The sequence below is a fragment of the Bubalus kerabau genome, chromosome 17, assembly GCF_029407905.1.
Source record: "Bubalus kerabau isolate K-KA32 ecotype Philippines breed swamp buffalo chromosome 17, PCC_UOA_SB_1v2, whole genome shotgun sequence".
Classification (NCBI taxonomy): domain Eukaryota; kingdom Metazoa; phylum Chordata; class Mammalia; order Artiodactyla; family Bovidae; genus Bubalus; species Bubalus kerabau.
In genome coordinates this window covers 68,653,661-68,665,851 of record NC_073640.1, presented here as the reverse complement: position 1 = coordinate 68,665,851, position 12,191 = coordinate 68,653,661, and the positions used below count along the sequence as shown (strand labels likewise).

General features: G+C 48.9%; 2 protein-coding genes, 1 long non-coding RNA gene and 1 pseudogene across 3 annotated transcripts in view; all 4 read right to left on the bottom strand.

Moving 5' to 3' along the window:
- Nucleotides 1–2,804, bottom strand: part of LOC129630768 (putative zinc finger and SCAN domain-containing protein 5D) — a 28,456-nt gene extending 25,652 nt beyond the window's left edge. Inside the window, exon 1 of the mRNA XM_055551257.1 lies at nucleotides 2,670–2,804. Coding sequence (XP_055407232.1) covers nucleotides 2,670–2,804 — 135 coding nt within the window. The remainder of the gene's footprint in view (nucleotides 1–2,669) is intronic.
- On the bottom strand, nucleotides 157–2,284 carry LOC129632326 (uncharacterized). The gene is made up of 3 exons (XR_008704465.1): nucleotides 2,167–2,284; nucleotides 624–773; nucleotides 157–352 (listed from the first exon to the last, which is right to left on the bottom strand). It is a non-coding gene; the product is annotated as an uncharacterized LOC129632326 (long non-coding RNA).
- A 704-nt stretch (nucleotides 2,805–3,508) lies between the features above and the next one.
- Nucleotides 3,509–7,732, bottom strand: LOC129632316 (zinc finger and SCAN domain-containing protein 5B-like). Its single transcript, XM_055553832.1, has 5 exons — nucleotides 7,646–7,732; nucleotides 6,711–7,178; nucleotides 6,215–6,421; nucleotides 5,124–5,277; nucleotides 3,509–4,750 (listed from the first exon to the last, which is right to left on the bottom strand). Exons 2-5 carry the CDS (start codon nucleotides 7,086–7,088, stop codon nucleotides 4,104–4,106), a joined length of 1,386 nt encoding a protein of 461 aa, XP_055409807.1. The 5' UTR covers nucleotides 7,089–7,178; nucleotides 7,646–7,732; the 3' UTR covers nucleotides 3,509–4,103.
- A 778-nt stretch (nucleotides 7,733–8,510) lies between these two features.
- Nucleotides 8,511–9,780, bottom strand: LOC129632281 (protein FAM32A-like; annotated as a pseudogene).
- Nucleotides 9,781–12,191: the final 2,411 nt, after the last annotated feature.

Genomic DNA, 12,191 nt, shown 5'->3' with positions numbered 1-12,191 from the left:
TCAGTCATGTCCAACTCTTTGCGACCCTGTGGACTGTAGCCTACTAGGCTCCACCGTCCATGGCATTTTCCAGGCAAGAGTACTGGACTGGGTTGGCATTTGCTTCTCCAACAACTGTGGAGGGCGGGGCACTGTGGCCACTGCTGAGTTTTCCAAATTTGCTGACTCACTGAGGGCAAAGCTTTCACAGCATCGTGTCTGAGGATTTGAAATAGTTCAACTGGAATTCCATCACCTCCACTAGCTTTGTTCATAGTGATTCTTCCTAAGGCCCTCTTGACTTCACATTCCAGGATGTCTGGCTCTAGGTGAGTGATCACAGCTTAGGGATTATCTACGCTCCCAGAATCCACTGAAAGAGATTCAGAACCACACTTAACAAGGAGCATTTTCTGTGCTGCCAGCCTCACAGGAACCCTGATGTTGGCTGAGAAGTTCCCATCAAGCAACCAAGCTAAGAGCTTGGACTGTGGGGCTCTGGGACGTTGATGACAGAGAAGGTTGGCACTGGACAATGATCTCCACCCCACCCATCCAAGCATGGTGATGCTGGCTACCCAGCTGCATGCCACCATAGGACGGAGTCACTAACTCTGCTGAATTTCATGGTTTTGAATACTCACCAGGACCTTTCAGAAGTTCAGGTGCTTGAGACGGAAGCGTTTTTGTTTCTCCCCTGTCTTCCAGCAGGTCCTTTCCAAGTTCTCCCTGGGCGTCTGACCCTCCAGCTCACCTGTTTCAGGAACAGTCTCTGGCGGGAGAGCTCTCTGGCCCTGACAAGGGACAAACAAGCAGAGTCAATAAGCCTTCTACCTCAGTCCATGGAAAACTGTTTCCTGTTTCCCCATCTGCCTCGTATCGTGATCTAAGACTCCAGCTTTCTTCATGTCATTTTAGGGCATATGCCCTGACTTCTTCTGGTCCGCCCATCACCCTGATTGATAATCATCTCCTGATACCCAAGACTGTCCTGGATCTATTCAGACCGTATCTTGCAATCAAATCAGGACATCACACTGGCACTCGGACTTCTCTATGCATAGGTCTCTCCAAATCATACCCGCTTCTGCCTGACCCTGGCTCTGGAAGTAAAGAACTCTAGGTCTAGCTCACTTGACTCCATCATTGTTGGAGACTTTGCATGCATGCATCTTTGTAATGGTGGTTACCCGGTACATAGGAAATTGATGACCAGTATTCTTGGTCTCTACTCCATGAAAGTCAGTAGTATCTCCTGCCCATACCCACGGAGTAGGCAATAGCACTCCAGTACTCTTGCCTGGAGAATCCCATGGACAGAGGAGCCTGGTAGGCTCGGTCAATGGGATAATGAAGAGTTCGACATGACTGAGCGACTTCACTTTTACTTTTCACTTTCATGCATTGGAGAAGGAAATGGCAACCCACTCCAGTGTTCTTACCTTGAGAATCCCAGGGACAGTGGGGCCTGGTGGGCTGCCGGCTATAGAGTCACACAGAGTTGGACACGACTGAACCGACTTACCAGCAGCAGCAGCAGCAGCCCATACCCAACCTTATTTGAACAAATCAACTGTCTTCCATTCATTCTTCAATGTCCGAAAGTGAAAGTGTTAGTCGTTCAGTCATGTCTGACACTTTGCAACCCCAGGGACTTTAGCCGCCAGGTTCCTCTGTTCATGGGATGCTCCAGGCAAGAACACTGGAGTCGGTAGCCATTCCCTTCTCCAGGGGATTTTCCTGGCCCAGGGATCGAACCCAGGTCTCCTGCATTGTCAGCAGATTCTTCACCATCTGAGCCTCCAGGGAAGCCCAATGTCTACTAGGGGGCAAAATGAGTCCACTTTGCAGTCACTCCTTCAGTTGCAAGGAGTGATCATATTCTGAAATATGACGTGCCCTTGGGCAAAGTGGCCGTGGGTAAATCAGCTGTCAGTGCATTTACCTGCAGCAAACTGAACCTAGCATCATGTCAGGAAGACAGGATTCCTTTCTCCCCACTCCTAAGACTAGAGGCTTTCATGGCAGAGGGACAAAGATGGATTAGCTTCATTCTCACACTGACTAGAAAAAATGCTTAGGAACTGATTGCATCCACTGGAATTCCTGGAAGCAATGCGTCCATTCCTGTCCTTTGCCGAACCTCCCCATTCCTCAAACAGCCACACCCACCTGACTCCCTTCTACCTGTTTCCATGCTCTCACTTGCTCCCGAGACAGGTCCGTGGCTCCTTCCAGATTCTGCAGCTCTTGGATTCCCTCCTGGCCATGCTCTGGAGGTATGACCTTTGTGGGGGGTTGGGGCTCCCCGCATGGGCCTCTCTGATCACCCATGTCACTGGCCTTGGCTTCAAACATCTCAATGTCTGGATCGCACACAAGATATTCTGCCCTTTTATGCAGACTATGGTTTGTGAGGGGAGAAATCAATCAAGATCAGTCTCTATAAGACCTGGAATGTAGCTCTCAGGCATCCAATGGCATTGACGATAGAAGCTCCCATTTGGTGTAAAAGATCGACAGCCTTCGAGTTGAGACAACCAAAGAATCTCCCAAATTGCCCAACTGTGAACTTCTCTCACCTGTTTGGGAATCACTGATACAAATCCAAACCCACAGGTCCTATCTTGTGATTCCTGCAGCTTGCAATTGTCTCCTCCTCCTACACCCATCATTAAGGTCCTACTCACCCACTTCTTGGGTTTCTGCTTATTTCTCAGCACGTCCTCCAGGGCTTTGCAACTCTGCACCCCACTTTCTTTGAGCAGGACCTGGCACTCCAGGGGCATGCAGAACATGTACTGCTCCAGCACCAGCCTGTCCATCATCTGCTCCTTGGTGTGAAGATCCAGCCTCAGCTACAGATGGCAGAGTTCACGGAGTCTCCTCAGATCCTCAACGGGGTCGGACTCCTCTGAGCTGCTAAATGTTCTGAACCGGACGTGCCAGGTTTCCTGGTCACAGTCTGAGTCTTCCATGAGTGTGTCCTGGGACGGCACGGATGCCAGTGACTCTGCCCCAGGGCTGTATGTGATATGTCCACAACCCGGAAAAAATGTCTGGTCCTCAGGCGTATTGATGGAGGAAATTTCCAGTAGGACTCTGAGCAAATGCTTCTAGAAGTGGGTGCCCAGTTGACGCCTATGGAAATGAATTTCCTCTGCTTTCCCTCAGCATTAAAGTCACTGTTTAGTAGTCTAGGGACTGGATGGAGGAGCCTGGTGGGCTACAGTCCATGGGGTCGCTAAGAGTCAGACACTGCCGAGCGACTTCACTCCTACTTTTTCCTTTCATGCATTGGAGAAGGAAATGGCAACCCACTCCAGTGTTCTTGCCTGGAGAATCCCAGGCATGGGGGAGCCTGGTGGGCTGCCGTCTATGGGGTCGCACAGAGTCGGACACGACTGAATCGACTTAGCAGCAGCAGCAGCAGGAGGGGAAAAGAATGACACTTATCAATTTAAGAAGCCTTCTTTATCTAAATACCTAAGGAAGCAGTATCCAAACTAGTATAAGGGGAACATATCTCAACATAATAATGGCCACATTGAAAAAACTATGGCTATCACCTACCTGTAGCAAAGTCTTAGAAGAGAAAACACACAGCTCTTTGATCAAAATGTGTTTGTTTATTTGAAATTTAAATTTCACTGGTGATCCTGTATTTAATCTAGCCATCCTGCTAGGAGCATCCTATTTTAAAAGGAAATCACACCTGACAAGAAGGCAATCAGCAGTAGCCTCACTCTGATGATGAGGTAATGACAACCAGTGAGACACAGCTTCATTGGAAGAAAAAGAACAACACAAAGCGAAAACATGTAAGAAAACCAGAGTTTAACATCGTAAGGCAATTCTCCTCCAACTGAAAATACACAAATGAAAAAGAAAACTATAGTCTATAGCAAAGTAGAAAACAAAATCCAAAGGGAAAAATGTCATCACTCAAGTACCTTAATTCACACAAATATCCTAATTTACGCGAGTGGAACCCCACAGGGTTCCACGATCCTCCTAAGCCCTTCCCCTGTCATCCCACTTTGTATCACACAGGTGACAAATCATTCTCAATTTTCTCATTAAAACAGAAAAGACCTGGACCTGAGGGCAGGGTCCTGAGCCAGTCATCTGGAATGGATTTTCCGTTGGCGTTTGAAAGTCCCCAGCTGACGGAAGGCTGTGTGACACTCGGGGCACACGTAGGGCTTGAGCCCAGAGTGGGTGCGTCGGTGAACATTGAGGTTCCCTCGGTGGCAAAAAGCTCTGTCACACTGCTCACAGCGGAAAGGCTTCTCCTGGGTGTGGGTCCTCTTGTGAGTGCGCAGCGTGGAGTTGTGGGCGAACTTCCTGAGGCAGACATCACAGCTGTAGGGCTTCTCGCCAGTGTGGATCCGCTGGTGGACCCGCAGGTCTGAAGGCTGTATGAACCCTCTGGCACAGATGTCGCATTGAAAGGGCCTCTCTCCTGTGTGTGTCCTCTGGTGCAAGGTAAGCTGAGATTGACAAGGAAAGCTCTTTTTGCACACCTTGCATTCAGAGGGTGCCCGTCCCGGGGTTTCTGCTCCCTCAGGAAGACTGGTGGGTCCAACGGTGCCAGAGGAACGAATAGAATGGGACCCAAGCTGTCCTGAGAACTCTCCTTGGTCCAAACACGTGGCTGCCTCTTGACCCACGTCTTGGCAAGTGGGACTGCTCTCCCGCTTCCTTTTGTTACGTCTGTGATTCTTCAGAGGACCTCGTCTGGATCCACTTGGAGTGGAAACGTCTCTCTCTGGAACACAAGAGGAAAGGGTTCAGAGCCACATTTGAAGTATCACTTCCTTCCTAGGGACTCTCCCCTCTCTCCCTGCCCTCCCAGAATCTTCTGAAAGAAGAGACTCAGCAACATATTTATCAAGGAGCATTTTCCATGGTGCCAGTCTTATTGGAACCATCCCTAATCTTGGCTACAGTCTTCACAGCATCGAAAGTACCTAAGGGTCTAGCTGATGAAACACTCTGGAACGTTGACGATGGAGAAGGTTGGCATTGAAGACCCAACTCCTATGCCACAACACCAAGGGATGGAAATCCTGGGTATCCCTTCCTGGACATCAGTGGAGGCAGGCAGTACTTCCTGTAGTCTCCAAGTTTTTAATACTCACCATGATCCTGCAGAAGTTCAGGCTCTTGAGATGAAAGGGTTCTTGTCACTCCTGTGTCTTCCAGCAGGTCCTTCACCAAGTACTCCTTGGAGGGCGTCTGACCCTCCAGTTCACCTCTTTCAGGAATGGTCTCTGGCGGGAGAGCTTTCTGGCCCTGACAAAGGGCAACCAAGCAGAGTCAATCCCACTGCCTTAGCCCACGGCAAGCTCTGTCTCCTCTTTCCCCACCCACCTCGTACCCTGATCTCACACTCCAGCTTTCTGAATATCAGTTTGGGAGATATGTCCTGACTGCTTCCCATCACCCTGATTGGCAATCCTCTTCTGATTCCCATGTCAGTCCTTGATCTATACCGACCACCTCTGGCAAAAGTCCAGACTTCACAGCTGGCACTGCCAATTATCTTTGCACCTATCTCTCCACCTCATCTCACAGTCTCCAGGCCCTGAATCTGAAAGCAGAGGATTCTGGCTCTAGGGCTCCTGACTTCACCACTTGTTGATACCTTGCCTGGATTTGTCTTTGTCATGGAAGGTGGCCTGGGGCATAATAAGATGACAAGCAGTATAGCTGTTATACTATATAGCTCTGTTCTATACTATATAGCTCCATTAATGAGAAATCAGTGGCATCTCCTCCCCCGATTCACATTTCAAAAAAATCCACTCTCTCCAGACATACTCCAAAATCTGAGGGGGAAAATGACTCCAACGGGGAACTTGTTATGCAATTCAAGGTGTTTACAATATCCCCCAATATTAAGTGCCTCTGATGAAATCCATCATGGGTGAAACCGCTGTGAGTGCACTTATGCCTGATGAACTGACCCAGCACCATCCTGTGGAAACAGGACTCCTCTGCCCTCATGCTTAGGGCCACAAGCTTTCATGGTGAAGGACTATGAAAGATGGATTGTCTTCATTCTCACACTGGCTGGAAAATGCCGGGAACGGAATGCATCCATGGGAATTCCTGGAGGCAGTGGGTCCATTCCTGTCCTTTGCCCAGTTCTCCCAATTACTTCCGCAGCCACCCCCACCCGACCCCCTTCTACCTGCTCCCAGACTGGAGGTCAGGACATCACACTCACCTGCCCCCTCGACAGGTCCTTGGCTCCTGGCAGATGCTGCCCATCTTGGCTTTCCTGCTGGCCCTCGTCTGGAGGGATGACACTGACTGTAGGCTGGGGCTCCCTGGCTCGGTCTCCCTCACTGTGCCCCTCACTGACCTCAGATCCTAACATCTCAACACCCGAGACGGGCATCAAAACATCCTCGCCTTGGACACGCACTACAGCCTGTGAGGAAAAATTCAGATAGGATCAGTCTCCCTTCACAAGATCCAAAAAGGTATTCATTGCGTATCCCACCCTAGGAGCCCACCTCCTGGGAATGACATTTGAAAGACCAACACCCTCCAAGTGAGGATCAACAGAAACATCTCCAGTGATGCCACAGGCAAGTGCTCACCCCTCTGGGAATCCCTGATTTAGAGCCAAGCCCTCTGATCCTTCTGCTTCATCTCCCACCTCCCAGCCCCTCATCCCACCGTTCCCTGTCTCACAGGGTCACTAGGGTCCTACTCACCCATTTCTTCAGTTTCTGCTTCTTTCTCAGCACCTCCTCCAGATCCTTACAAGTCTCGGTACCACTACTCTTGACTAAGACCTGGATCTCAGGCGGCATGCACATCACGAACTGCTCCAGCACCAGCCTGTCCACCATCTCCTCCTTGGTGTGAAGATCCGGCCTCAGCCACAGCCCGCAGAGTTCACGGAGCCTCCTCAGAGCCTTGATGGGGTCGGATTCGTCCGAGCTGCTAAACGTTCTGAAGCGGACGCGCAACTCTTCCAGGTCTGAGTCGCGGTTTTCCCTTCGGGTGTCTTGGCCTGGCGCAGACGCCGGCGACTCTGCTCCGGGGCTGTCCGCGACGGGGCCACGACCCCTTGTCTGGTTCTCAGCCATACCGACTGTAGAGCTTTTCAGTAGGACTCTGGGCAAATGCTTCTAGAAGTCCGTGCCCAACTGACCCCGATCGAAAGGAATTTCCTCTTGCTTTTCCTCAGGAATAGATTCAGTGTTCAGAAATAGGGGGCAAAAAAGAAAAAAGAATGCAGCCAATTAGTTTTATTTTCATCCACCCTACCATCCCTCATCCCAATACTGGGCAGTATTCCCGCCTCAGAATTTCACACCAGGGACAAGAATCCATTCTCTTACTCCTCCGCCATCCATCTTATACTACAAGAAACTGTGTGGTCACAACTGTCCACAGGGCGGTGCTTAAAAGCCCTTGTTGAAAAAATGAACCACCCCACAGGCCACCATGGAGTGTGGAAACAATCTCATCTCACAGAAGATTCCACAAATGAACCACGGTTTATGTGTGGCCGGAGGAGATCGGTGGATTTCACACGGTCTCTGAGCGAATGCAAGGGGAACAGAAAGCCAGGACTTACTGAAACCCACTTCCACGGGCCCTGACTCTCTAGCGTTCTCTTTAGACACTTCCCATCAATTACCTCCTTGAAGCCTTCTCGCCTCGGTCCTCCTCAGTTGGGGACTCGCTCTCCAACTCGGCTGGCGGAGACACGTCTCTCTTTCGCGCTGGAGAAACGCCGGCCCTCTCGGCCTGTTACCCGATCGGCGCATGGATTCGGTGAGGGCGGGGCGAAACGTTCTAGATAATCCCTCTTTACTTAATCACAGGGATTCGATTGCCCACGGAAACTCGCTCAGGAGAACCACGATTTGCTAAAGAGGCCTCCATAGTGATTTAGCGACAGATTCTGTGTATTTTTGTTGTTGTTCTGTTTTTGGCCAAGCAGGGAGGCAGGTGCCATCTTAGTTCCCAGACGGCGGAAGGACACCACGGCGCCTGCCGCGGGAGCGCTGAGTCTCACCCGCTGGGCGCGCGGGAAATCCCTCGGTTTCCTTTTGGATTTCGTTGATTTTGGACTTCGGGAATGCATTTTGCGATGAACGAACTGGTTTCAATGATCTCGTGAATTTTTGTTCTCGCTGCCTGGAGGGTTTGACGGAGTCAGAGACATGGTGGTGGGAGCCAGATCAGTTTGACTCCTCTCGTCTTTTCTGTTCTTGTGAGATAAGGCTTCAAAGGCTTTTCTAAAATCAGCTGATGAGCTAAGGTGTGAGAAAACCCGATTTCTAAGTAGCCTTTTTGAAGAGTAGAAGTTGTACACCTATAGGAAAGAAGAATGACACCTTTCTCTTTCAGAAGACTTCCTGTTCGAAACACCTCGGGAAGAAATCCCCGAACAAGTATGGAGTTAGTCAATCTATCTCAGCATAGTAACAGCCATTTAGGCAAAACCACGGCTATCACCTATTCCCTGTAGAAAAGTCTTAGAAACTACTCAGACACTCTTTGACAGAAATGTGTTTATTTGAAATTTAAATTCCACTGGAGAGCCTGGCCTCTGTGCCAGGGACATGCAGTTTTACAGTGAAGTCCCGCCTAACAGGAAGGCAGTCAACAGGCTCAGTTTCATGATGAAGTACTGATAACTAATGAGACATGATTTCAGTAGAAGAATAACAAAAGAAAGCAAAAACTTATTGAAACAGGCTACACTAAAGTAGAAAACAAAATCCAAAGGGAAAAATAAGCCATCACTCAAATATCCTCCACATTCATATAAATTTAACCCCCCCGGACCGAATATCCTCCGAAGCTCTTCACATGTCATCCACCCTTTGTGTTACAGAAGTGACAAATCATTGTGAATTTCCTTCTTGGAGCAGAAAGGACTTGGACCCGACGGGCAGGGTCCTGGGTCAGTGGTTCCGAATGGGTTTCCTGGTGGGATTTGAGAGACCCCAGGGAGCAGAAGGCCAGTGACACTCGGGGCACATGTAGGGCTCAAGACCAGAGTGTGGCCACTGAGGTTCCCATGGTGATTGAAAGCTTTTTCACAGTGCTCACAGCAGAAAGGCTTGTCTTGGGTGTGGGCCCTCTGGTGAGCATGCAGCATAGAGTCGTGGGGGAACTTATTGGGGCAGAGATCACTGCTGTAGGGCTTCTTGCCCATGTGGGTCTCCTCGTGAACACACAGATCTGGTGGCTGCATGAACCATTGGACATGGATGTTACACTTTTTTTTTTTTTTAATTTAGAGTTAAAGGGCCATCTCTCTTAAATGCAGTTCCAGTATAAGGGCCCATTACTTTGATAAGCACGGGCTCAGCAGAAGACTCAAAAGGATGTGTGTAAAAGAATGTTTCCAAAGGCTCCAGAGATGACCCCAACTCTGCTTCCTGCTTCCCCTGGACAACACTCCATCTCCTGAGTGGGGCGGCTTCTTGTTCCAGCTGACTTTAGGAATGTCATAGTGCTCCGTGAGCATGTCCAGGTGTCTGTTGAAGTCCTCCACTCTCTGCTTGTGGGTTTTGGATGCTTTCTTCAGGATCCTCTCCATTTGTCGCTTCTCCTGCACCTTCTCAAAGGCCACCTGGTCTGGGGTCCGCTTATCGAGGTGGTGCCTCAGCTCCTCCTCCTAGTTCTTCTGGATTTTGCCCATCGTTTCCAGGAGTTTTGCCTTGTCTCTGCCCTTTTTCTTCTTCCGCTTGGTCACGTCAAGCTCTGTGACTCCTTTGAGCTTCAGGGGTCCCTTTGGACCTGCTCGTAGGAGTCCATGCTGCCCATTTTTGGATTCGGATTTCTAAAAGGACAAAAGTCCGGGGTCGGTTTTCTGAAATGGAAATTGGGACGATATCGTTCTCCTCTGTAGATCCGAGAGGTTTTTGTGTGTGGGGTAACACAAATGAACACAGATGAACATCTCTGCTTAGTCCAGGGGGCCAAGGTTCAGAAAGCCTTGTGGAATAAATGCACCACACCACACCACCGCATGGAGGGTGGCAACACCCTATAAATCAGGGTGATTTATAAACCTATAAATCAGATGGAGGCAGGAAAGGGGAGCCTGAAAGACCTCTTAATTAAAATGTCTTTTATGCAAGCGAAGGATCCGTGTTCCGTTATATTTCCAAAGTTCCTTTTACATGTTTCAAGTCCGTTTTTCCCCCCTCACAGAGAGCTCGGCAGTCAACCCTTTAAGGGAGATCCACTGCTTTCACAAGGTCTTTGAGCTGATGCAAGGTGAGTAGAAAACCCGCCTTCCGAAACCCACCACCTCCTTCTGTATTGCTTCCCAAACCTTCTCCTTAGATGTTCTCACTCATCACTTACCTCCTTTGAGCCCTCTTGCCCTCAGCCTCCTCAAGTCGATGACTGGCTATCAGTGCGTGTCTGGGTCTGAAACATCTCTATTTATAGAGAGCCGGGGGAAATGGCAAGGGTCCCTACTTGTTACCCCATCAGCACAGTGATTGTGTAAGGGCGGGTCAAGCCATTTATATGACCTCATTTTAGATAATCCAGTTTATCCATGGATCCAGTTTCACATGGACACTCCACCAGAATAAACCCAATTTATCCAAGAGGCCTCCATGTTGGTTTTGTGGTAGACTTCTCTGATAGCTCAGGTGGTAAAGAATGTGCCTGCTATGCAGGAGATGCTGGAGTAATTCCTGGGTCAGGAATCTCTTCTGGGGAAGGGATAGGCTCCCCACTTCAGTGTTCTTGGGCTTCCCTTGTGGCTCAGCTGGGAAAGAAGTAAAGTGAAAGTCTTTCATTCATGTCCAGCTCTTTGTGACCCTGTGGATATACCGTCCAATGAATTCTCCACCCCAGAGGACTGGAGTGGGTAGCCGTTCCATTCTCCATGTGATCTTCCCAACCCAGGGAGCGAAGCCAGGTCTCCCACATTGCAGGCAGATTCTTTACCACCAGGGAAGCCTGTGCACTTTTTGGCAGTAAGATTGATTTTCCTGGTCTAGAATATACTTTTCTCATTTACCTGGAGAGTTGGAAGGAGTCAAAGCATAGGTATCTGAAAGTTTTAACCAGTTTGGTTCGCCTATGCGTCCCTGGTGGCTCAGTGGTAAAGAATCTACCTGCCAATGCAGGAGACGTGGGTTCACTCTCTGGGTTCGGAAGATCTCTCGCAGAAGGAAATGGACAACGCACTGCAGTATTCTTGCCTGGAAAATTCGATGGACAGAAGAACCTGGTGGGCCATGGAATAGCAGAGTTGGACACAACTCAGCGACTAAACAACCCTTTTTAAAATTCCGCATGTCAAGATCTCGGACGAAGTCAGAATCTGGAATGTTGTGCAGGGGATGTGCCACTTTTGGGGTGGCAGTCTGCCTTTTCAGTAAGTACGCTTTGGTGTGGTGCAGACACTGGTGATTCTGATAACAGTGGTCTAGGACTATTCCATGACCCCACAAAAAATGTACATTCTTTAGCCATAGTGACTGAGGAATTTACTAGCAAAATGTTGAGCACATGCTTCTAGAAGCCCATGACAATTCACCCCTATGTAAAGGGATTTCCTCTACCTTTCTTCAGCAATGTATTCACTGTTCAGAAGAATGGGGGCAAAAGATAAATGAACAGGACTAGTTTCATTTTATTCCACCCTTCCATCTCCTCTACATTCCTCATCCCAATACCCAATACCATTCCCTCACTGCTACACTCTTTCATATTGAATGGACCTTAGTCCATCCATCATTCTTCTGACATCCACCTTTTCAGGAAAAAAATGTTGAAATGTCTGAAAGGCTCCCTAGATTTTGATTTCTGTAGTCTGGGACTATGTTGTTCTTTGCTGTACTTTCAAGAAATTTACAGTGTGTGAGACTCCTCAAATGGATATGAACAGCAATGCCAGGTTTTATATTATTCGGTCAAGACAAGCCACCAGGCAAGGCTCTCAGTCATTCTTCTGGGGAAAAAAAATACGAGGAAGCCTATTTAAACACTGAATTCCATGTAGTATAGTGACGTTGGAAATGTTAAGCACAGATTGTCCACCCAAAACATGTCCTTGCTGTCACTAGGGTATTTATTAGCTCCAAGGAAGGGACGCACAAAAGGATCCAAAGAGAATCAAGTTCCTGATCACATACTTGTTATGGTCATGAAACACACAACATACAATTTTGACTCTTTTATAAAGTGTACGATCTTCTTCC

Excerpts from the sequence above, each read along its gene's own strand:
- LOC129632316 (XM_055553832.1), bottom strand. The coding sequence starts at position 7,088 with ATGGCTGAGAACCAGACAAGGGGTCGTGGCCCCGTCGCGGACAGCCCC. Across the intron at positions 5,278-6,214 it reads AGGACCTGTCGAGGGGGCAG|GGCCAGAAAGCTCTCCCGCC; the intron begins GTGAGTGTGATG and ends GCCCTTTGTCAG. Across the intron at positions 4,751-5,123 it reads TGAACTTCTGCAGGATCATG|AGAGAGACGTTTCCACTCCA; the intron begins GTGAGTATTAAA and ends CTTGTGTTCCAG.